Here is a 24,498-nt window from a genome sequence, read left to right as displayed (position 1 = left end):
CCCTCTTTGCAGGCATGTTACTGATACACTAAGCCGTGCATTTTCTTCACTCAGTCCAAGTGGGCTTCAGTAGAAACATCCATGCAGATTAAATCCAGGTACTAAATACAAAGATGATTAACCTTTGCAATGAGGGAACACTGATGAGAGCAATCATACAGGGAACAGAAGAGAGTGAGGAAAGTAGAGGATGGATTATCAGCAGATCAATGTCACTGAAAGTTTTTTTTGCTTGGATTTTATCTTTTTTACCAGCCATAGAAGCCACCCTAGCTCAAATTCAAGAAAAATTCTAATTTGTTACAAGATTTCACCTCCCACCCATAGCAGTAAAACCCTGGGACAGTCAGGATGTTTCAGCAGATAATGGTGGCCAGGCCACAGGCTACACAATTTTGGAGAGAGATTACCACATTTCTACAATTGCAACTCCTAAAAATCAGGTATGCCGTTCTGCTATAGAAGCTCAGTTAACTTCTGGTATAGAAGCTCAGAAGCTCATGATGAGTTATAGGCATAACTTATCATGCATCTATTTTAGAAATACCTCTTAGAAACAGTTTGGAGATTTCTAGTAAACTAATCTACTGGAGATGTAGAGCTGTGTCTAGGAATAAAAAATGGAACAGCTCTGCTCTCCAAGTATTTGAGAGATGCACTGTAGGACTCAGTATGTCTGCATGCAGTACACTCAAGGATTTAACAGTTCAAAAACAAGTATTTGAAACCTACCTTATGGTGAAACTATGATAAAGTTCAGACTCTACCTCATTTTTAGTGTGAGTAGAACAAGCAATATTATCCCCTGAAAAATGAAGCCACTGATTAAAACTGGAAAAATGGGATCAACTTGAGTAAATCTTATTGGTTTACCCAGTTTCCTGTCTGGTCATTTGCTAGTAACTAAGAACAACGACTAACATAAAAACTAAACGTTAACAGAGAGACATTATAACACACAGCATGCTCATCATAGTTGACTGGTATTACGGAATTAATCCTATAACCCATGTGTGGTACTATCTCCTCCAAACTGGTTAGTGAAGATGACCATTGTAACTGAAAGCAGAGATCATGTACACAATGTATATTCTCTCTTCTTCCTCTGATCTTGAAGGAAATTGCTATATATGATAGAAATGAAAATATAAAAAGCACTTGAAACAGAAAGAAACTGCAAACACTGAGAATTAAATAACTTGTGAATTACTACAGCAGCATCAAAGGGACACAGACATGTTCTGAGCCTTCACTCACAACTCCTGGTGCACTTTTTCTTTTGAAAGGTGCTTTGAGATAAGAGTAGAAAAGTACTGTTAATAAAACACACATCCATTTTGCTGACAATTTTTTCATGAAATGTAGGTATTGACTCCTGCACTCCAGCCAAAATAACAGTTTGTATAAACCTAGTACTTAATGAATTTACATGGCAGTTTCTAGACAATTGGATACTTCTCACTTCCCCAGACTGCTTTTCAGGGTCTTATTTCATGCAATCTGCAACATATGCTGTCAACCTGCTTTCTGTATTGCAGCCCAGGAATTACTCCTGTTTGTGATATACCATGTGCACATATAGAAATTGTATTTTCCTAATTACAAGATATCCTTTGGGTAAGAAGCAGTGCAGAAGTAATATATTATTAATAATTACAGAGACTATTGCTTTTTGAGGAGAAATCTATACTAGCATACTTGCTTAACTGTGCTTTGACATGTAAAAGTTGGTAGGGAGGATGTATGTCCTGTGGCTAGGAAAAGCAACTGGGTATGAAGATGTACACTTAGTCCTCAAACAACAAAAGATGTGTTTTGAGATACTAGGTAAATAAATTAAATTTTATTTTAAAAAACCCCATAGTTTCATTTATTTTTTCCATTCTGTTTGTTTATCCATGTGTAAAACTCAAGTAACAATATGTAACTATGTACAGACATGTTGCAAGGCTGACTTACCTGATGAAAAAGATGCCATAGATAAGCCAAGTATTTGCTATTTTAAGTGCCTGTACATAAAGAAATTAAAGTTATGCAATGCTTCACACCCATTTAGATATCTTTTATATATATATATATTTTTTTTTAAGAAAACTAAGCAAAATTTATAAATGCATCATCATTCCTTCCTTGACATTTGCATACTTACTAGGTCACTTCTGCATAACGCATGGGTGCATATCCTTAATACAGCAACCTGTACTCATAAAATGACACTTGGCACTGCATCTGGGACACTGTAACCTCCATGGACTAAAAAGGATTTGGTTTGTGTCATCCCTTCTGATTATGCAGTATGTGATAGGAACAAGAATGTGTGGTGACACGGATCGATGGAGACCGCACACTGTGTTTTCTGGTCCCACTTGTTTCTACTCTTCATTTTTTGTTTCATGTACTACCTCTAATAGTCCTCTGACAGAAGGACAGGACCCACACATTTTATTTATCATAATCTCCTAAAAAAAAGACCTTTTAAGGAAAAGAGGATTTAAAAGTAGTCATGAAACTTCTTTCTCTGATACCATAACTCAAGTTTTCTAATCACTGAATGTGAATATCAATATTCACAACTTATGCCTAAGAAACTAAAGGCATGAAAAAAAAAAAAAGTCATTAATTTAATAATGAATTCACATAATTTGTCTTCCATGTGTCTCTCTCTGTCCCCACCAAGGAAAGAGAATACAAGAAATCCCAGGCAGGGATGACGACAACACTTCAGTCAAATGATAAAGTATTTTGTAAAGAATATTGTAGAAAGAGGCCTACTACAAGATTTCCAACATGAAATTTAACAATCTGTCAAGCACCACACCTAGAAGAAAGTTGCAGGTCACACAGCATCATATTATTTGTATTCCTACAGTGAATTCCAATGTAAACCACACATCCCTAAGGACATACTAGTCACTGCCTTCTCACTGCATATTAACTCAAAGTCCTAAGGCATTCAGAAGGATGAAGCTATTCAACATACAATCTGGACTCAAAGAAAACCAAAATGCATCTTATGTCAGCTGTACATCTCTTCCATCTCATATTCATGTAACATATATGATGCATAAACAAATACAGGCACATAAAATTTTCTTGAAAGAAAAATAAAAGCCAGCTACTTCAAGAAAAATTATTTCTTGAACCTTGATTTCAATGGCTTCAGTAATTAACTCCCATTGATTTCAGCAGAGTGACTTCAATGATAATGTTAAAACTTTTGTACTGCTTTGCACATTCAAAAAACTTTTAGAATTTTGTGTTATGCATAAACATTGCAGATAGCTGGATTAAATGTAAGAAAAGTCAAAGTAAAAAATAAACGCACTACATGTACCAAGTACTTTACACATTCATATCATTCCATACTTTTTCTTGTTTTCACACTGCTGTACACTAAGAGACTTATCAGAAGAGAAGAAAGTAATTTAAAGCTGGGTATTCTTTGAGAGGGCCTCTCCAGTCAGAGCTCATCTTCCTACCACTTTTCCCTTAGAATATCAGAAAGAATCCTGGATTTCTGAGGATGACAAATTCAGAAATGATAGCATAACAAAGGGCATATATTGCCTTATCATAGTAGCACTTGAAGTGTGTGAAGAGAAAACTATTTTTCTAAGCTAAGAAACATTCATTTTTGTCTTGAAAAATGTTGTGAAGTCAACTGTTACTATTGATCAAGTTACTATAAGTCATCTCAGGTTACATTTGCTCTCCTAGAAGGAAATGTGGTTGACCCTTGCTGGCCACATGACATCCTGCACTCACATGAGCCCAATTACAAGGAAGCAGAATCATTCCATAAACCTGTTCAGACAGCTTAAACACACATCTCAAAGAAAACAGTTACAACTAATTAATCTTCCTCTTTAAAAGACCTATCTGTACAAAGCATTCACCACCAAACATGCATGAAATATATAGTTGAATAAAGAGAGCAATTCCCAAGAAATAATGATATCATAATGCTTCTGCAATGCTTCTGCGATGGTTAGTGTGTGGAGCTAAAGACAGCACTTCTTTTAATCTCAGGATGGGATATAATCAACACAAAAAGGCAAACAAGAGTGGTTGACCCAAGGCTGAAAATAATTAACACAGACATGTCTGAAGTCAAAGAGTGAAGGGGGAGGGAGGAGGTGGACAAATATTACGGCCTTGATCTCCCATCACTTTAGTCATATTATAAACCAGTAGTAGAGCAGTCATTATTAAAAAGTATCCAGAAACATGCCAGACCCACTGGAAAACAGTGCATGTCACTAAAAATCAGATCCTTATCAGTCAAGTAACTGTGGTATTGAAATAAAAAAGAAATCCCTAGCACAGATGGATGCACAATGGAAATTGCTGTAGAGGCACTTAAGATGATTTTAGGTCAAAACTTTATATGAACAAAAAATAGTCCAGATAATAACTAAGATATGGAGAGAGGTAACACCTTCCAGTAATTCACATAAAAAGTATGGTTCATGTGGCTACTTCTACTACTGATGTTCTGTAGCAGAACAACACTGTTTGAGCATGAGCAAGTGGCATATAAATCTTGGAAGCCATATGGTGTTCATAGTATGATGTGGTAGGATGTGAGGTTTGGGTGTAAAATCTGTGAAAGTTCACTGTGAAACAGTGTAGGAACAAAGGCAGGGTGCTGAAGTCAGAACTGCCTCAGCCAAGCTGGAGCCAGAAGGATCAATCGTGTTGTTTCTTGCCTCACCTTGGGGAGGATTGTTAGTAGAAGATGAGTCAGGGAAGCTGTACTCAAATCTCCTTCCCCACAAGATCAGGAGCACAAGAATACTGGAGTAGAAGTACTGGCACTTCTGGTTGACATCTAAAGCGAAGAAGCAGACCTCAGGCTATTTTATGTCCTGGAAAGCAGCATATAGACCATCATGATTCTCTTCCCATTTATGATATGCTGCCTCTTAAAATAGGCAAATACATTTGGCAAACAGTTACAGTCTCCAGACAGATAAGAGTGACTTAAGTGTTCTTGGGACAAACCTGTCTCATAGACCACATTTCCCCAGCAAAAAGAGTGGATCTCACTGCATGGTGGTCAGGTTTTCTGTCATCTGTTCATTATGACCTTGCTGACCTTCTCAGTGTTTCCTTGTTCTGACCTGAAATATAAATTAAGCCACCAGTTCTGTGATATCCAGTGAAAAAACAAACCTAATAGAGATCAAACTTTTCCAATGTGGAAAGCAATGAGGAAGGAAAACAAACCTTTTGCTTATTTTTCACTTTCTATTTATAGAGGGAATCATCATGCTGCATGATAGTCACCAACATGTCCATCACATGGGACACTCAGGATTATAGAGTGTTCAAATGACATCTGCATTAAATGAATGTGCAGTGTTGTATTAGATTGCGTGTAAGTGCAGGATGTCCTATAGCCAAATATGGCCACATTCCATTTCAAGAGAATAGCAGTAATCTGAGTCACCTTGTTAGCTTTGTCAGAGCTAATAAAATCAACAGTACAACTTTTGGCAAGAGAGAATTCTAGTGCAGTTTTCAGTAAGTAGCACCATCTGTTTTATGAGCCAGACTTACAGACGTGGCCTGAAGACAATTTACTTTTTTTCAATATCCTCAGGACCTTCATGACAAAGTCCAAGTAGGAAGTGGTTACAGAAGTGGTAGAGGTCTACCAAACAGAACAGGCAGAGCAGAAAGAACCTTGCAGATTAAAATAAAAATATTGCTGGAGAAATAACAGTGTAATCAGCCCAAATGTTAATTCTGGATTTCCATCCTCTTATATCCAGGACTGATGGATCTTCCACTGCTTTCTGTTTCTTAGAAATAGCTGCTGTGAAACACTTTTCCTGCAATATAAAACAATTTAGGTAGTCACACTATTCTCCTAACAATTAACTTCAGCATCCTTTTTGATGATTCTCTGAAAGTGAATAAGAGAGGTATTTGGAGGAAGACAGTGAAAAGTGTGAGGACTGGTACTGCACTCCTATACACTGATTAAGAAGGTCTGAAGAATATCTGACAGCACAGTCACATAGAGATGACAGAAAATAAAAGAGAAAATAGGACAAAGCACTAAATATTTTTTCAGCATTGTTTGCAAAAGTCAGTTTGGAGACTCAAATGTGTAATTTCACAGAAAGTTGTTCTGATGAGCAGTGCTTATGGCTACGTTGCCTCTTTCTGAGGATATCATACTGTGTATATAATCTGCTTGAGAAACAAAAGAAAGCTGATAAAATGAGCTTGGATTTGAATGAGAAACCAATTTTTTGACATCTGAATGGCAGATTTTAAAAGAATGTGAGGTATATCAGGAATACTTGACTAAGCACAAAAATTTCATCTTCAGAAATTATTTCTGATCCTAGATTCTAAGGACCAGGCACTGGATAGTCTGTATGATACAAATTGATTTTTGTTGAGATTACTTCTTGTCTTGTCCAGATCTGAGGCCAAAGATCTCTGCAATTCCTCCAGACCGTCCAGATGAAATGGAGAACTGGTTATTTTTCTCAGAAGCTATTGGTTAAGATGAGTTCTCATAATCCTTTCACACTGTGTACCTCCATTTTTCTGCAAGTGAGCAGTAAAGGACAGGGCAATCCATGATAGATGTGCTCTTTCACTGAAGAGAAATCATTATCACAAGAAGAACAGACCTGGAGATGGGATACCTCAGAGAAAATAAACAGAAATTCTGAAGAAGAAAAAGTAAGATAACACCTAAAAAACCCAAACAAAGCTGATTTAGTTATAAAAGCACAAGAACATTTTTTTGCTCAGCCACATGGAATTTGAAAAAAACAAGGTGTGAGATGTACTGGCCTGTACAGATGCAGTCAGTCACAGCATGCATGCATGTATTACAGGTACTCCAGAACCACAGAACATTCTACAGTGTAACATAGCAGGATATTTACATTTAACCACAACCTGAATGTACACAAGCAGATATAGATATATATATATAAATACCAGACAGAAAACTACAAATATGCATGAGAGCTTATTTATACAAAAAAGGCAATTATCCCTCAAATTCCCTATGAATACTACTACTCAACTTTTGTCCCGTGCTGGTGAAAGGAGCATAAACCAGCAATTATATTATCAAAAATACCTGACAGTCAGCAATATTACTATCTGCACAGGCTCATCACTCTTGCTTTTGTTCTTAGACTTAGAATAAAGACTGCCAGAATTGTACTGAGCTCCTTTCATAGAATGGCACAAAGCAGAGCTTGAGTAACAACTGGAAGCCTGTTTTCATTTTGACTTCAGTTTTCAAAGTTGTCTCTCCAGAGGCAAAAGATCAGATAACTGTGTAGTGTGATGCAGAGCTCCCTGCTCATAAATATCTTATTAGTACAATAAAAGGAAGCAGGCCTCTTAAATCCATGATGAGGATATTAGTATATTAACACAGGGTCCGCAGCCTACAGAGAAATGTTCATTAACATACATGTGTTCATATAATCTATCTAATTTCTATCAGTACATCTAGGTAACTTCTGTGAGCAGCTGAACAGTCTCACACTTTCCAATACTTAGCTGAGAGTCTAGTAAGAAGCTGAATGTATTATAAACAAAGTCAAAGAATGAGCAGCTGGCACAATATAAACCACAGAAAACAAGCTGGCTGAAAGTTGTCATTTCAGCTAGGCCATTGCTGAGCTAATATGCAGTAAAAAGTAAAGGAGTAGTAAATCTGTATCTTAGACATTTTTGTTTAAAATGGTAATAATGTAGGTAATGTCTGCCTATTATATACCAAGGTGTTAAAGGGCACAAGGGGAACAGAGGTGGGATACAAACAACTTGTTGCTACATTAGTCAACTAACTCCATTTTTATGCTTGAGTTCCCTACAGAGTCCAGTGTGCATCACTTACACAGGCAATTGGCAACCATTGCTCAAATATTCATTGTGTTCTCTATCTGTGGTTCTGTGAATCACTGATCATTCAACAACACTTGGAAATTATATCTGTAAACCATAACTTCCTCAAAAATGATAATGTAATATATGCAATATCCTTTCAATTATCTAAATCCTAAGCTAGATAAGTGCAGCTGAAAATGTAATAATAATTCAATTTGTCATTTAAGCACATATTCAAAGAGTTCAAGATACACTAACAGTTGGCTGTAGCTCTGCTGCACATCCTCTAGCTACAAGAGAAGAACATCTCAACCTAGTAGACACTGTGAAACTAGTCCTTTTCCCACAGATGAAGACAGGACAAAAAGAAGATTGCTTCTCAGCCCCTCACAATTACAAGTTCCCAGCCAGTCTTCCATATACCTGCTGACATGTGACAGGTTCTGGTTCCTGTTCCTTCTCCATCAGTTCAGTGCTCCCGTGATTCCATTTCCCTTAGCAACACTTGTACACAACAGGAGTTAACCACAACTTCAACAGAGCTACATAGATGTGTCTGAAGGACAGACATGGCTTAGATATAAATTTATATGGAAATCTCAGCCCCCAAAGCCTCCTACATAAGCCTTTGACAATTTTTTCTTGTTCAGTTGGAATATTTATTAATTTACATGTAATTAAAAAACAAAACCAAAAAACAAACAAACAAAAAAAATAATCAAAAACTTCAGGTTAATGCTTCTTTTGCCTTTAATTAATTGACAAACAGTAGTAAAACTGCAGAAATTTTGCCTGAGGTGAAAGTTGGAGTTGAGCCTAATCACTAGCTGGAGACATTGTTCTGGCTAACTTAGGCAGAACACATTTGTACTGTATGCCTGAACAATAGTTAGGCACTACAGTTAAGGATTGCTTTTAGCAGTTGATGACTTTGATTAACTCTTTTCTAGATTATCTAAGAATACAGTTTTTATGTTTTACATTATTTAATTTGCAATAAAGTATAAAGGCAGAGGCAGTGAGTGTACTCTGAGATCATCACAGTGTAAACACACTGTGGTGACATGATTAGCCTTCAGAGAAACTATATGCAACTTTCTGAAATGCAGACTAGCACCTTCTCCTTACTCACAATACAATTCACACAACAGCATTGGCTTTATTTCCAGAATAAACCACAAATCTCTCTGTTTGTCCATATAGAAGTAAGGAGTCAAAACTGAAGCCATGAAAGTATACAAAGTTACTGAAGTAGAAGAAAATAAGTAGAGAACATAAATGTGACTAGAACACTTATATTAAAAGGATACTATTGTAACTGGAGGTCATTTAATAAAATGGATTAAAGATTATTTTGATCAGCATTTATTGAGAGACAAGTGAATTCTACTGTAAAAGGGAATTTTATTTTCTCAAAATTAGATACAGTTCTTAAAATCCTCAAGTTGTTTTATTCTGTTGTTTCATGGTTTTAGTGTAAGTCAACATTTCTCATGTAGGTAGGATGTAATTAATTTCTAGAGATCACCAAAACTATTCAAATTTTGCTAGAACATAAATTTTTCAGCACCATTGTGACTCCCCAGAATCTTGCAGTATTCAGCATGATAAGCCATGGCCTGTTTCCACCAACGTCTGTTTATATAAGCCTTTAAACTCAGACAAACTTGATGCCCAGTCTTGACCTATCCACAAGAGTATCACTGGACAGGATATATCCTGGTATGTGTAGAGGTAGTCTGTTCAGATTTTCTCATAAATTACAGAGGAATTCTTCCTTGGGTAAGAATTTTCTCATTCATTTTCTTCCTCAAGTATACACATTAGTACTCCTGAAAAAAGCAATTCATGTATTTCCTCATTGCTCTGAAAAAGGCCTAAATGAAACCCACAGTAAAAACCAAATCTGCAGAACTACAGAGCTAGAACCTAGATTTAAATCTGAGTTTTCCAGTAGTTACTTCAACTGAAGTACAGCACATTGAGCCAATTAATGACACAACAATTCTGCAGACTAGGCCCATCATATCAAAATCAATGCACAGGAGACTGATTGCAATGAAGGCTCCTATTGGTATATATAAACATAAATGACAGAGGTCTCTCCCCTTTACTTCAAATAGTATTTCAAGGAGGAGGAAAAAAAATGGAGGAAACATAAAAGAATTATGCTTACTAGTGAAGAACATGTCCACTGCTTCCAACACTAAAGCAAACATTAAACATTTTTCTTCTACCAAAGAAGTGTGTTTAACACTGCCAAAGTCAGCTTAGGAGTCTGTACTGAGGCACTCCAGTTGGAACTCGTAGTGAGAGAGACACATGTTTTTCACAAATGCTAATTTCCCACAATCAGCCCAGCCTGCTCCTCCAAACCTGCAATTTACAGCTTAATTAGTGTTTTTTAAAGCCATTTGTAAAAGGCAAAAGGTGAAGATTTTCTCTCAGTATTAGAGAATAGGCATTATCTTTTTCTCATCATTTCTTTAGCATTGTGATATTGGAAGTAAATAATTAACAACAAATAAATTATAATAATGATATTATAAATATAATGCTAATGAATAAATAAATTATAATAAATGATAATATAAATATAATATCAAATACTGATAAACTTGCAGCAGTATACTCATAACCCATACATAGAGCAATGACCTTCTAAAATTACTTAATTCAAATCCTTAAAAAAGCAATCCATTAAGAACTTTACTAGGAAAGTGCCCAAGGCTAGTTTTGAGGCTGATTGATGTAACTGAGACACATTACAAAAATAGAGGTTAAAAAATATGGAATAAAAATCTCATGTTTGATAAAAATGTAATATACTGTGACATGCAACTTCCTGATAAAATACGGTATTTCATTGTATTTTCATTCTGATCTCTGCTGTTATGCTTTTATTGAATTAACATGTAAAACATTTTAGAAGTCTATAGTATACAGTAAGAAACTTAATAAGCAAGAAAATTTCAATTCTGTAACATCTTTATATTCATATTTATGTTTTCAGTTTTATATGACTTATGGCAATTTTTTGACAAAGAAATGCAAAACACAGCTACAAGGACCACTAAGGAATACTGTTGTACACAGTAGGTGGAAATACACTTGGGAACATGCAGAAGCTAGAGAGACGAGAAAGGTGAGAAGTTGGATGAAGATTTTAGGTCCTGGGTGGCCTGAAGTTGAAAGATATGCACTTAAGTGCCCAACTGAAGGGGCGGGGCAGGGGGGCGGAGGTGAAGCCTCCTTATGTGCACACACTTATGTGGAAGCAAGCAGAACAGCGAGCAGCGTACAGCCCCGATCTTCCCTTGATTTTCTAGGACTTTCTTCTGGAAATTTGGTGAACAAAAGAACACAAGAATCAAACCTCTGTCTCCTTAGGCTTTACTGAGCACACTCCACACTGGCAAGCACTGTATTCAGCGCTTTCAAAGGTATATTGCTGTGTAGGAGTGATGACTGAGTGCCCTCCAGGCACCTCAAATGCAATGCTGTCACTTCTAGTCACTACTCAGCAGGGCTAATGCCATACCTGTTATGACAAGAATCAGCCACTTAAAGGCACCACACCTCTGCCCCCACAACACATACTTGGAACAATGTATGAGCCGTGCAGTAATGTTTTAGGTGTTGCCAAGGAGAAGCAATCTTTCCTATAAACACTGTAGAGATGAGAAGCAAGAAATTTAATAAACTCAAAGGAAGACTTCTTAGTCGGAGTCCAAATAACTGCTATGATTTTGTAGTAGTTCCTCTTGTGTATGGTCAGAGAAAGTAAAAGATTAAGATGCCATTTGACGAGGCTAAACCGGGTTTTAGTTGTCAGCCTAAACCTGCCATCTGGTGTCAAGATACAGCAGATCACACCCCAGATGTGATCCTTCAAATAAATGGCATTTCTACCCCCTTCCCCTCTTTCTGCAGAGCAAGCAGAGAAAAGGATCTATCAAAGATGCAAATTAGCAGAAGTTAGTTTCTTAGTAGATCAACTGTTAATAAAAACAATCACATCAAGAGGTAAAATTTCAAATACATGCAGAAAAAAATCAATTACTGCTCACAATCTCCATCTGTCAGTATTCAGTGCCATGGAAATATGTCTGCGGTTGAGGAAGAAGGTATGAATTTCTTGCTAGCAAAATATGCAGGTTGGCCCACCTCAGCCATTTGAAAATCTCCTGAAAACCGAGTCTTTTTTTCAGGGCACTGTAAGTTTTGAAATCTTTGTCTTATTTCTTTACTTCTTTCTGTCGCAATATCTCATTCCACAATTGGGGTGGAGAAGGGTTATGCAGCGCTATCATTTGCACCTCATTAGTCTTGGGCTGGAGCTTTGAGAAAGCTGATACTCCCTCTAAATTTTTACAGATGCTTCTAGTTTACCAGTTCATGACTGCACTACTAGGAAAGACTTCCTGCCACTAAACTGCTTGCTGGCATGTAAGCTGAATTTCAAAAACCCTGAAAAAAGTAAAGCCCTGTGTGGCTCACTTGCCTTATTCTTGAGGGGAAAAAAAACTATCCTGAAAAAACACAGTAAAACTCTTCACTCCTAACCTGTGAAAGTAAAAGCCTTGGAAATACTTCTTTAAAATTGCAGCACATCTTGATTTTGAAAGTCCCCACAAAAATGTTCATTAACAGGAAGGTATTTGTGGAGGTGTTTGTGGTGTAAATTAGTACTATGACACCTTAAATAAGTCATCAACAGATACCTTTTTTTTTTTTTCTTTTTGTGTGTGTGTGAAAATCCAGGTATTTTTCTTCATTTCCTTTCATTTCTGCATATGTCATATGTTTCACTCAGTATTAGATTTACACAGGAGATTCTTCTTTCTCCACTATGGCATGCCCTATACTCCCTTCCTTAAAGTCTGATAACTCTAGGTGACTTGTTGTTTTGTTTTGCTTTGCTTTTAAATCACTTTTTATTTTGCTTTGTTTACAATAGTTCTGGAGAGTTTTCTGAAGTTCGGAGCAGGTGACACTGGTCTGTTCTTAATCTTTAGTGCTTTAGTAATGTTAAGGCTAATGATGAGGGACACAAATCCCCTGATGGAACTGAATGCATTCCAAGATCCCCGACCCACTCAGAGCAGTAATCCCCTGCAGCTGGAACTTACTTACCACCATGCACAGCTAATACATTTTTTAAAAGCTAGTCACTAGTGACAAATGTAAACTGGACTGAACAGCTCTCATCTCCTATCCCCAGTCTTCTCTCATAACCCTGAGACTTGCTAATTCAATGATGGATATGATCTGCCTTTTAAAGCTACCAAACTGAAGTTGTATAGCTCCACTCTAAGTGACTAGAACGTTTTAAAAGCATCTTCAACTGTCAGACTTGAACAAAAACAAAAAAGGTCATTCTTTACACAAACATTTCACAACTGGGAAAACCATCTTGGTTGGCTTTATCACTACCATTCTCAACCCACTATTTATTTAGATGTTACATGCAAGCCATCTGTACAACACAATTACACTATCTGCTTGATGCTATTAAGCTGCTTGCTGCTTTCTGCTTTCTGTTGTCTTAATAAAACTTCTGCTACATAGGAATGAAATCCAAGACCAGGGTTCAGTTCTGCTGGTGGTAGTCTGATGCTAGTAAAAGAACAGACTGAAGTTACAGCCTCATAGTAGTAATTCTGTGTACTATGGCATACTTCCATTCAGATTTCCTTGGTTAACTGACTGCAGAGAGCTACTCAAATTCACATGTGGGCAAATCATAACAGAACCAATTTTTCTAGATATTCCTAGGAAGGGGAGGGGAGGACTGTTTCCAAGTAACCACCCCCTTCTCAGCAACTTCCATAGAATTCTACAACTGAACAATCAAACATTAATTGTATTTTCCAAGGAAAGCAGTGAAATAAAGAGGGAAACCTGAAGTCTAAATAGGAAGAAAAAGATTAGATCATTTAGAGGAAAGGAAAAAAATTTCAGTGATGAAATAATTATAAAAAAATCCCTGACAGGAATGAAAATAGAAAAGCCTTGATAGTAGTTCAATTGTTTGATGAAGCCTTTTTTTTTTTTTAATTAAGGTACTATAGCACCTTATTTCTGTTTGTTAATTTTCACAGATAACTGGCATTACTATGATTTCAGTGGTATTACCAATAGGATTTGGAAATAGCTACCAAACACTGACTACAATACTTAAATTTCATTAGATTTAATTACTGCAAAGTTACATCTGGTGAGGGAAATGTATAACTATCCTCAGCATTTTAACTTCAGTTCAGCCTCTGCATATTACATACTTAAGTATCTAATTTAGGTCCTAAAATTCACTCCGGTTAATAACGTGTAACTAGCAGAAACATAAAGAGACAGTGACAAACAGGTCCCTATGAATTAAAATCAGGTCTAATTATGTGACCTTTTTCTGTCCCTTTGAGCCCTCCTGAGGGCAGGTATTTCAAGCAGTCTTGGTGACCAGCCTCAACAGTAACCATGTAAATGGAATGTGTAAGATGGGGAAAAACCAGCTCCAGCTCTAATTAAGAAAGTATTCGCTTTATAATCTAAATTTTGTAATATTTTCTTCCATCTCCTTCTGCATGTCACTGTCTGTCATATTGCTCTAATACAAAAGCAACCAGTCTCCAAATAATTAAACAAAAACCTTTATCTCTCTAATTTTTACTTTGGATACAGCACCATGGGATTTCAACATTGTGCATGCAATTAGAAATGCACACTTTTCTTTGCATGTTGTTACACTCAGAAATTAATCCAGCACCAAAAACACAAGGCTAAGAAATAGGCTGAGCAGCCATTATGCTATTGATGGGTGAATGGTGCTTTATGGCAAGAATGTCCCCTCTGCCATGGGCAGTCTTATTTGTTAATATTGCTACTCTTCAAAAGGTTTAACAGTACCAAATATTTTTAAGGACTTTCTCAATTTGTGGTAACATGTACATATTTATAACTCATGTCATAATATTGGATTACTTACTGCAACTCACACATTCTCTTCAGTATTAAGTATTTAATCAAAAATTAAACCTGGCACATATAAATTTCATCATAATGGAACTGAGCTAAGGCAACAATACTGTGCAAGTACAAAAGAAAAAAAAAAAAAAGCAGCTCATATCACATTAGAAAAATGAGATCAAAGTAAACTTGGAATTTTTTATTAACAAAATGTAACTTAAAAATAGCATCCAGTATTCTCTTTTCATCCACAGTAAAAGTGCTAATGTAAACAAAATATAAACTGTAACAAGTAGAAAATGCAGGAAACATTCTAAGAAAGCCAAAATTTAAGATTTTGTAGAACTCACAATTAATATAAACAGAGGTGCAAAAAACAGGGATGGCTCTGAAGAGTTCATATACTAGACCAGTGTTAGCTGACAAGAAAACCCTCAAAGCTGTAACTTTACTAAGAATATTCTATATGTTTCTGTGTTCAAGCACTAAGAAGCAGATTTACAGACAGTCATGGAGCACAAAATGGAAATTCCTAGCCCTGTATGAAACCCCACACCACCACTGGCAGACCTTGTGTGAAATGAGCACTGTCTCTTTAAGCTCCAGGACCTGCTACACTTAAGCAGTCTGCAGCCAAGGAAAAGTTCTGAAGTTAAACTCTCAGGAGCAAACATTTTCTACTTGTGAAGTAAACTCTGTTGAAAGACAGCAGACTATGGTCCCACCAGTAAAAACAGGAAAGTTTTCAGCCAGTGACAGCTCTGCCTACAGACAAGGAAAAAAAAAAACTGTCACAGACTCACTTTATTAAACCATATGCTCATTGCCCTGTGAAGAAAGCAGGGTCACTAATTAGTTCATTCTGTGAAAGAAGCCCCTCCTGATCCCGTTGACTTTTGTCCCCCTGGTTAGCTCAAGCTATTTCTGTCATGCAACTTGAAAATCACTGGAGGGAAGAAGATCGCCATAACAACCGCTGAAATGATCTTGTGGAATGTGTCTAGTGGCACTGGAATAACCTGAATATGTGCTCCAGATGTGTCGGCTGTCACGGAAAAAGTAAACACATCTGATGGACAACGTATGACTGGATGGCCTCACAGTTGACTCCAGAGAGTTGGGATGGAGGGGAGGGAAAGGAAAGGAGGCAGGGAAATGGAGTCAAGGGCCAGGCAAGAGTCACCCTGTGGACCTGTGCAGCCTGGCAGGCTGAGAGGGGCGAGCACTGGGCTTGATTGTTCCATTTCTGTCCCTCCTCTGAGTGGCCTCTGTGGGACTGCTGCAGCCTCTGTGCATTTCTGTCTGGCACAGACTTGTGAGCTTTTGGGAGCAAACTGAAATATGAACTTCTAGGGGGAGGGGGAGAGGAAGAGGGGTTTCATGATGCTTGCTTCGAAAAGCTGGTGTGTCAATAGATGGTTTTATTTTTTTTTAAGGCATTCTGCTTCTACATTCCCAGTCCCTTCTTGCAGAAATAACTTGGCCTGTCGCCTTCACTATACTGTAAAGCAACACATTTTTAATATGCCTGAAAAAAGCAAGCCTGAAGTTATATTTTCAAAATGGTTTTAAGTTGTCCCCTCAACACAGACAGGCCCCCACTTTAGCCACCTTTCTCAAGGTAGATTGCTTTTAGTAAGTAGTAAATAATACCTATTTACAATTACTAAAAACATGTATGTGTATTTCTAAGTAAAAGAAAATTAAGGAAATAATCTTGGCTATGCTTAGGGTTTGCTTCCTACCAAAAAGAAAAGAAAAAAAAAAGTAAAAAAATAGTGCAGCTAATCAACAGTTAAGAATATATATGTAAAGGCAGTTTTCACTATTTGGAATTTATAATCCCAATCTAAAAAGCAGTAATTATCATAAACATACTCAAAATCTGCAATGAAAAACATACACCTGTATTAAGCACTTATGAAGACACCGAAGAGTGTAAAATTGTCTGCTCAATGAAGGTGTGGCATGAGGAGTCCAGTACGACATAGTAATAAACCAGCATTTTGCCATAATTTCACAGAGGCAGGAGTAATACATAGGCAAAATATCAAGAAAACTTTCTTGAATTTGTTCTGTACAGTCAAGATGGGCTCAGCCCAAGACTTCAGACAGGAACACACACAACCTCTGCCTTTGGAAGAAGTACTCTATGTTCAGGCACTCTGGGGCTGGATAAAGAAAACTTACAGCTGGGGCCAATTCCTGTTAAACTCAAGTGAAATTAACATGTCATAGAAATTCCTCCATATATTCCATAATAAAAAGAGAGAGAAAATCAATTTAATTTTTTTTTAAATAAAAGTTATGTTAAAAATGTTACAAATTCCAAAATACAGTCACAAAATAAATCCATATGGTCTTTTAAAAAATAGTTGTCTATTTGTTTGCTGAAAGTTTTGAAAATAAAAATTTAAGTACAGCAAGTTATTAATTTTATAATTGTGTCTCAAATACAAATTTACAAAAATAGTGCATATTGCCTGCTTCCTTATTGCTTCATTTATCTGGGTTCACAATCTCTCAGACAATCTAAATCTGGAAGAGAAAACCAAGTGTCAACTCCCTCTTCCAAAAAACACATTCCAGAAATTTTATTACAAGTGTACAGGAAACAGAATATAGTTAATTAGAGATAATTGCACTTACAAATGGCCTAACTTCAAACAATTCCCAGTACTTGTTTTGTTAAAAATGAAGCAGGTTTCAAAACTCAACACTTTAATTAAATCTCGATAAAAGATTTCATGGTGGCACTTCCAAGATGGCTGACACAAAGAGGTTCCAAAAGTTTTGTCATTGCCTCTTTTTTAGTGAGATATCAGCAAATCTATGACAAAGGAACATTACCAGTCAACAGTAATGAAAGTCACGATGGACTAGCCTTCATAAGCATCAAATTGGTAAATCTTCAGGAGGGTTCCCTCTTTCCATATTTAGGCATAGTTTAACAATATTACCCAGACAGCCACAGAACTAATAATCTGGATAGATGTATGGCAAGAAGACAAAGTTGCATCACTGTTGATCTTGCCACATAATCTTCCACATAAGGGGACCTCATTGGGAAAAGACTGCAGACAGCCAAAAATGTGCCTTTCACAGGAAACTCTTTGCCTTTCAAGCAAACACAGAAAAACATTGCCCAACAGCAAGCCTAACAATGTAAAAGCACACAGTCTTCTTTTAGTTAACAACTATCAGAGAAAGAAATACATAACTCAACTAGAATAAAAATTTTAACAGTCTTTCTTATGAGTTTGTTTGCCTTGTATTGTCTAATATTAAATTAGAATCATGGTAACAAGACCTTAAGGCCCCAGATCCTATGCAGCCCTAATGGGATAGACCCCCACATTCTGTAAGATAGAAAGGAGCCACATGATTTTTTGTATAATCTGGAGTACTGGATACTAAGCATGGAATTTTTCTTCACTTAGCCTACATTCACTGCAGCAGTTACAATAATCTTAGTTACACCAAACAGTTCTTTTGCTTCTAATCAGAGAACTCTTCTGCTGGGTAGGAATGAGACTGTGCTTACACCTGGAGTGTCTATTCCAGTGACTGGCTGAACCAAGTCCTAAGTGAGGACATGTAAGTCCTCAGTGAACCAAGTCCCAAGTGAGGAAAATCATACCTCCACAAATCTTGCTGCTTACACACATGCCTGACTGCACACATATTCCAATATCAAAATGTCTAAAAAACAAAGACATACACAATTTCTGGGGACAAATTTAGAGTCTCTTGGTGTGGGCAGCCAATCTGGAAATCAAATAGTGAAAAAATTACTCAGAAGTTAAACAAAACATCTCCAACTCTTTACACACCACCACAAAACAGTAATAGTTTAAAAATCCTCAATCTTAAAAGTAAGAATAATGCAAAAGTAAAAAAAAAAAAATTATCTCATATTGCCTCAACTGTCATATTGCCTTACTCAGTTGTGCTGATGTAGTTGTCAAAGTGCTGGCAACGGACAGGTTGCAGGGCTGGCTCTGTGAGGAACAGACCAAGGGCTGCCCTGTCCAATGGACCTACCACATACAGCCAAGATGGTGGTGCCTCAGGAAAAATATACTTAAAACAGGGCAAAACATAGGAGAGTGGGAAGGAAAAAAAGACTAAGAAAAAGTGGAGTAAATTTCAAACTCAGAGAAGGAGATAGAAGGGGTGCCCCAGGGGTCAGATCGCCCTGCAGCTCAAGGGGACTATGCTGGAACAGATGACAATGCTGTGTCTATAGTGGAGGGCCCCAGATCAGAAGAGGTGGATAATCCTTGAAGGAACTGTGGCCCATGGGGATGCCAGATTGGAGATTATTTTTCCTGAAAGTCTGCAGTACATGAAAGCATCCATGCTGGAACAAGGGAAAACAGTGAGGAAGAAAAGACCTGTTATGGACTGATGATAAAAGCTCCCATTATCCATCCTCCTGCACTTCTTGTGGGTAGTAGGGAAGTCAGGAACAAAGAAGTAGATGAGCAGCTGGGTGGGAGTTTGGCCCTTAACCAATGCTAACTCATCAAATCAAATGTAATAACCATCTCATGGACTGAACAAAGGGCAAGGGAAGTACAACGTATCATTTTGCAATTGGGCAAATTAGTCCTTCCTAAACATTCACAGAACCCATCTATCTAGGTTGCATTGTTCTTTCTAAGCACTTCTCATATTCTGCACAGTCATTATTGGCAATAATTTCTACTTTTAACAAGCAATGGAAAAGTCTTTCAATTAGTGAAATAGGATTAGTATGAATGGAAGGTTCAGAGTAACTTCAAGTCTGGACTTCCAGTGCCATACTGTTAATGTATTTTATGTTACACTTGAGCATGTTTTGGTAATCTCACTACCATCTTCATAAAAAAAGTGAGGTTTACTATGTGAAAACAATTTTTCCAAGGATTTTCACCTATCAGAAAGTAGCTTTCAGATAATGTTTAGAATATTGGGAAGAATTTCAGTTACTTTGTAAAGATATTTTGCAGATAACCTACTTTTTTTCTTCTCTTCTGTTTTGGCATACATGCATTTACTATTCATAAAAAAAAATCATAAAGATGAACTCATTCAAAGTTTAGTTAGGAAAATGAAGAAAAATTACACTTCAAACAAAACACCAATTTTAATTAAAAGTTCAGAAGAAGCATTTGAGCATGCTGAAGGGCACAGGAGAACAGAAATGCCACTACACTAAGGCTCTATCTGGTGAAGGAAACATTTGTACAGAAAGCATAGTCATAGCTAGTAAAAGTCTACATTCTTGCAACATCAATTTGGCCTGCTGGGAAGCTAATTGCATCTTGTAACTCCATATACTACTTTTTTCACATGGGATACAATTCAAAAAGTTATACTCATCTGCCTGACATCTTCTGAGAAAAAGTGGACATGTCCAGATCAAGCATTGCTGAAAACAGAGATTCATAAAGCACACAAAGACTATGCAGGTTTTAAGATGCAACATGTATGTTATGGCTTGGCAAAGTTCTAAGGACAGATATCTATATCTGTTGAAGTTCTGGAGAGAAATTTGTATTTATATCAATGCACTGACACAAAATCTGCCACAATACTATACTTCAGAGTATTTTATATTGATTTAGGGACTATTTAGTTGTTGGATGGGTTTTATTTTAATTTGCTCTGACTTTATTCTTCTACTCAAACCAGTGAAGACATTTGCTCCTGCCTGCACCTGTTGAATTTAGTATGGTTCATTTCCCACTGATATAAACATCAAGGCTTCAGGAAAGCACTTTTTTATTTAAAATAAATCCATTAGATGTTCCATGTCATTAATTTGGTTTCTTCCTGCTGCCTTTTGCTTATTGACACCTGAAGTTTGCTCATCTCTCTCTCACAGATCTTTTATCAGAGGGGATGCAGCTGGAGTTCAGGCACTCCAAAATACTAAATATGAACAAGACATATTGTAGTCCTCTGCAGATCTTCAGAGTAAGTCTGATCTCTCATGGAACCAGATGTTTTGTTATCTCCAAATTAGCCATGGACTTCATTTTGCACAGGGGAAGGGCTTCATTTCACCATCTATCATGTTTCTGGAATCCCTACTTTCCAGTTCACACAGCACCAATCATGCTTCTGAGTCTTCTCACATCTGAATTTTTACTAGTGTATCACATGTCTGGCAGGCATTTTTGGGAATGGGAAAGGGGAACAAGTATTAATGGAGAGGATAAGACCCACCCTCACCTCTTTAGAGATTACTGATATAATACTGGTATTTATGGAATAATACAAATAATACCTCCTTGTGTATGATTCTGGATAAAAATATATCCTTTTAGCTTCAACAAAGCTCTTGAAAAATGAGGTTAATATAGTTGTGATGCCAGAAAACAAACAAACAAACAACAAAAAAAAAATTACATTCAGTTACTGTGTTGGACAAGTTCTGGATAGTGGTTTTTTCAACCCTTGCAATCACACTAGGGACCTAACTCATGGTGAATACAATTCTTCATCTACATGGGATTGTTTCCTCTTGATACAATCAGAATAGATGAAAACCAGATGCTGGGGGTCTAGTTTGATGGGATTTTGGTTTTAAAGATTTTTACACAATAAAAGTCATTCAGCTTTTTGTGGAGCTTAAAAATGTTCTCTTCTCAAGAGGTATGACTCAATAATACATTGCACACTAGCAAAAGACAATAGCACTGCCATACACACAGGTCTCTGAATCTTTCCATCCAGGTTTTTATCATGTGCATTAGAAGCAGATATTATATGCTCTCATATTTATACAAGGTAAATACACAATGACAAGTAAGATGTCAGAATGTTTCAATATTTCTCTACTTTTTTTTTTTGTATGTGTTATAAAACATATAAAAACTAATAAACTTGCTTTAAAAATTGCATCATTGAGAAGAGTAAAAATGTAAAGCACTACAGGTTAAAATGTTTCAAAACAGCTGCTGATACTTAGAACTTTCCTCTGTGTGCATTAAAATATGTTCAGAAGCTTAAAACTGAGACAATGGACAACAGAGAGAAACCAATAGCAGACTGAGTAACTTCTACGAAAACATATCTGTATTTTTGTTTGTGCCATATTCATAAGAACAATGCTGCAAGAGCTCCTTTGGTTTTTCTAGGCTCTTAACTCCAGAACTAAGTCAAGGAACAGGGTCACAATTCAAAAGTCAATCCCAAGTTTCTACCTGAATCCATTTTGACCTTCGAAATTTAACTCAAAATCAAACCATATTTGTGCAAATTGAACTGAGTTCTCCTTTCCATAAAGGACCTTGCCTTATTCTGCTCTAAGAAGAGGCACTGTAGCAGAAATGACAATTACTGTACATCATACTAATTATCTTTGAAGTAGCAAAAAGAAGTGAAATTTTTGCTTTATTGAAATAATGTTTATTATCAACTCTTTGGATTTATAATTTAAATATTTAAATAATTTAACAGTGATAATGGTCTTCCCCATGAACAATGACAAAATAATTCTGGTACTCATGTTCCACTACATGTTACAGACAACACCAACTGCAGGAATTTCTTCCCACATGTTATTTTACATGGAACAAAAGCGGTTGTTTTTTTCCCCAGCAGCATTTCTCTACTTGTTTTAGAGATTTTAATAGTTTTACATTCCTGTCAACTACTAGTTAATTTACTGACAGAAAGGTTTCTGTTATTGTCAAATTACATTTACTCTGCCAATACTGCTACTAGATGTTGCATTCATTCATTCTGATTTTCTATACAGAAATCTTGAAATATATTAGTTGTCAGGACTCATAAGACTCTCTCAGATTTGTGGGCAAACAGGAATCACTTTCAGGCAAGGATCATTCATTTTCAAGCAACCTGGAACTTATATTTTGAATTTTAGTCCTTGTGGCATGACAGGCCTCTAAAGCATGAATGAATGGAACCAATGTAGAATGCATTTGACCCTTCAGACCAATAGCTCCATGGCCCTCTGCAACCACTACTGCTTGTAGTGTTGTCTTCATCAACAAGACTTCTGTGACCAGAAGTGAAAAGCCCCATGTCCATTCCTCACTGCTAGTGCTCTGGAAACCTTGAGATAAAGATTGCAGAAGAAAGACAGACTTAAAATTCAGAAGTTTAGTGAGAAGATCACAAATACCTTGCCTGTCTTAAAGAAAGCTAGAACAATCACATCCAGAGTGACTCAAAGATAGGCACAAAACTGACTTCTTCCTTTACAGCAAGCAAAGGCAAAGAGAACGTGCCAGTGAAGAGAAGAATGAATGTTAGATACAGAAGATAGAATCCCTGGACTGGGATATAGAAAAATACCCAGCCTCCTTTATTCTTCAGCAGCTGAGTAAAATGTACTTGTTTCTCAGACAGCTCTATCTCCAAATTTCACATCAGTGGAACAGCTGGCTTAATTTTCAAAATTAAATGTTTCAAATCCACATGTGAGCAGAGAGTTGTAAGAACAGGAAAGAAATCTAGTAAAATTATTAAGTTCAAACAAGAGAAATATTATTTTAAAAAACACCAAAATCCTGTATATAAAGCATGATTTTTTTATACTGGCAAATAATCTTTTTTCCTGGAGAAATTAAGACAGTAAATTTTTGCATATATTTGAAAAAGAAAACTGAAGTTTAAAAATCACTGAAAGATCTTACTTGCAGTGCACTAACCTTTCTTAGTAAGCAATATTAACTCAGTTGTGACATGTATAAAACTGGAATGTGGGACAGCATTATACTTTCTCTGGTCAGACTGACCCAGTCTTCTCCTTCCCTGAGCTCTTCTAAAAAAATGCCAGCTGTGGAGAGGAAAGTGAAAGATAAAACTCTCTGACAAGACACTGGAAATGCTTAAAAGCACACCAAACATTTTGTTGTCAAAAACTTTCAAAGGAAGTGATTTAATTCACATTCATTTCAAAGATGCCACAAAGTAACAACCTTATTTGACAAAATCATGATGCTCTCTTGCCACAGAACTAATAGACAGAAGGTTACATATCCAGTAAATTGTCTAAGAAACCTTTAATTGGAAAAAAATCCCCAAACTTAAATTTCACGTAATGAGAGACCACCAATCACTTCCTTGTCAAAAAAAAAAAAAAAAAAAAAAAAAAGGTTTCCCTGTAAAGCAATCACTTATGTAAAAAATATTTAAAAATTAAATATACATTTTGGAGAAATCCAAGTACTAGTGTTGTAGTTTTAGTAAAACAATGATGCATTCTCTATTAAAGTAACAGTTTTTAATGCATAACAGCAAGTAGCCATGGAACTCCCATAAAAATGAGGTCTCATAATTTAAAAAAGACCAAAATCAGACCTGACAGTACTGGAATCTATTGTTAGCATTTAATGCTCAGTCCTAAGACTTTAATAGCAACTACATGTGAAGCTCTGAGACTTAAGACTGGCAAAGTCTTTATTCAGCAGACAAGGACAAGGAGAACATATTTTATACATGTTGGTGTGTATAAATCATTGTTTGCTAGCCTAGCTCTAAGAACGAAAAAATCCCCTACACATAACTGCAAGACTCCTTCTTTCCTTCTGCATGTACCTAGGAAATGTTATAGATACACTAAGACACATATATGTATACATACACAAAAAAAACACAGGCGAAAGATTCTACAAAGGAAAATATGGAAGAAATGCT

At 36.5% G+C, this 24,498-nt stretch overlaps 1 protein-coding gene across 12 annotated transcripts in view; it reads right to left on the bottom strand.

The window, feature by feature from the left end:
• The window catches only part of BNC2 (basonuclin zinc finger protein 2), a 336,667-nt gene that overhangs the window by 291,877 nt on the left and 20,292 nt on the right, over nt 1-24,498 (bottom strand). For 3 of the 12 annotated variants that reach the window (XR_014951124.1, XM_085566290.1, XM_085566296.1), the window contains exon 1: nt 2-805. The exons of 6 other annotated variants lie outside the window; for them this stretch is intronic. Coding sequence is in view for 5 of the 6 variants with exons in the window: in XM_085566290.1 (XP_085422416.1) it covers nt 2-16 (15 nt within the window). In the remaining variant the exon portion in view is untranslated. Of the gene's footprint in view, nt 1; nt 1,953-11,945; nt 23,504-24,498 lie in introns of those variants that run through there. 3 more of the 12 variants (XM_085566284.1, XM_085566285.1, XM_085566282.1) reach the window with 3 other exon arrangements.

This window comes from Lonchura striata, chromosome Z, assembly GCF_050655825.1.
Source record: "Lonchura striata isolate lonStrDom1 chromosome Z, ASM5065582v1, whole genome shotgun sequence".
In the NCBI taxonomy this organism is placed as follows: Eukaryota; Metazoa; Chordata; class Aves; order Passeriformes; family Estrildidae; genus Lonchura; species Lonchura striata.
Note: the sequence above shows the minus strand (reverse complement) of the source record. Positions and strands in the feature narration are given on the sequence as shown.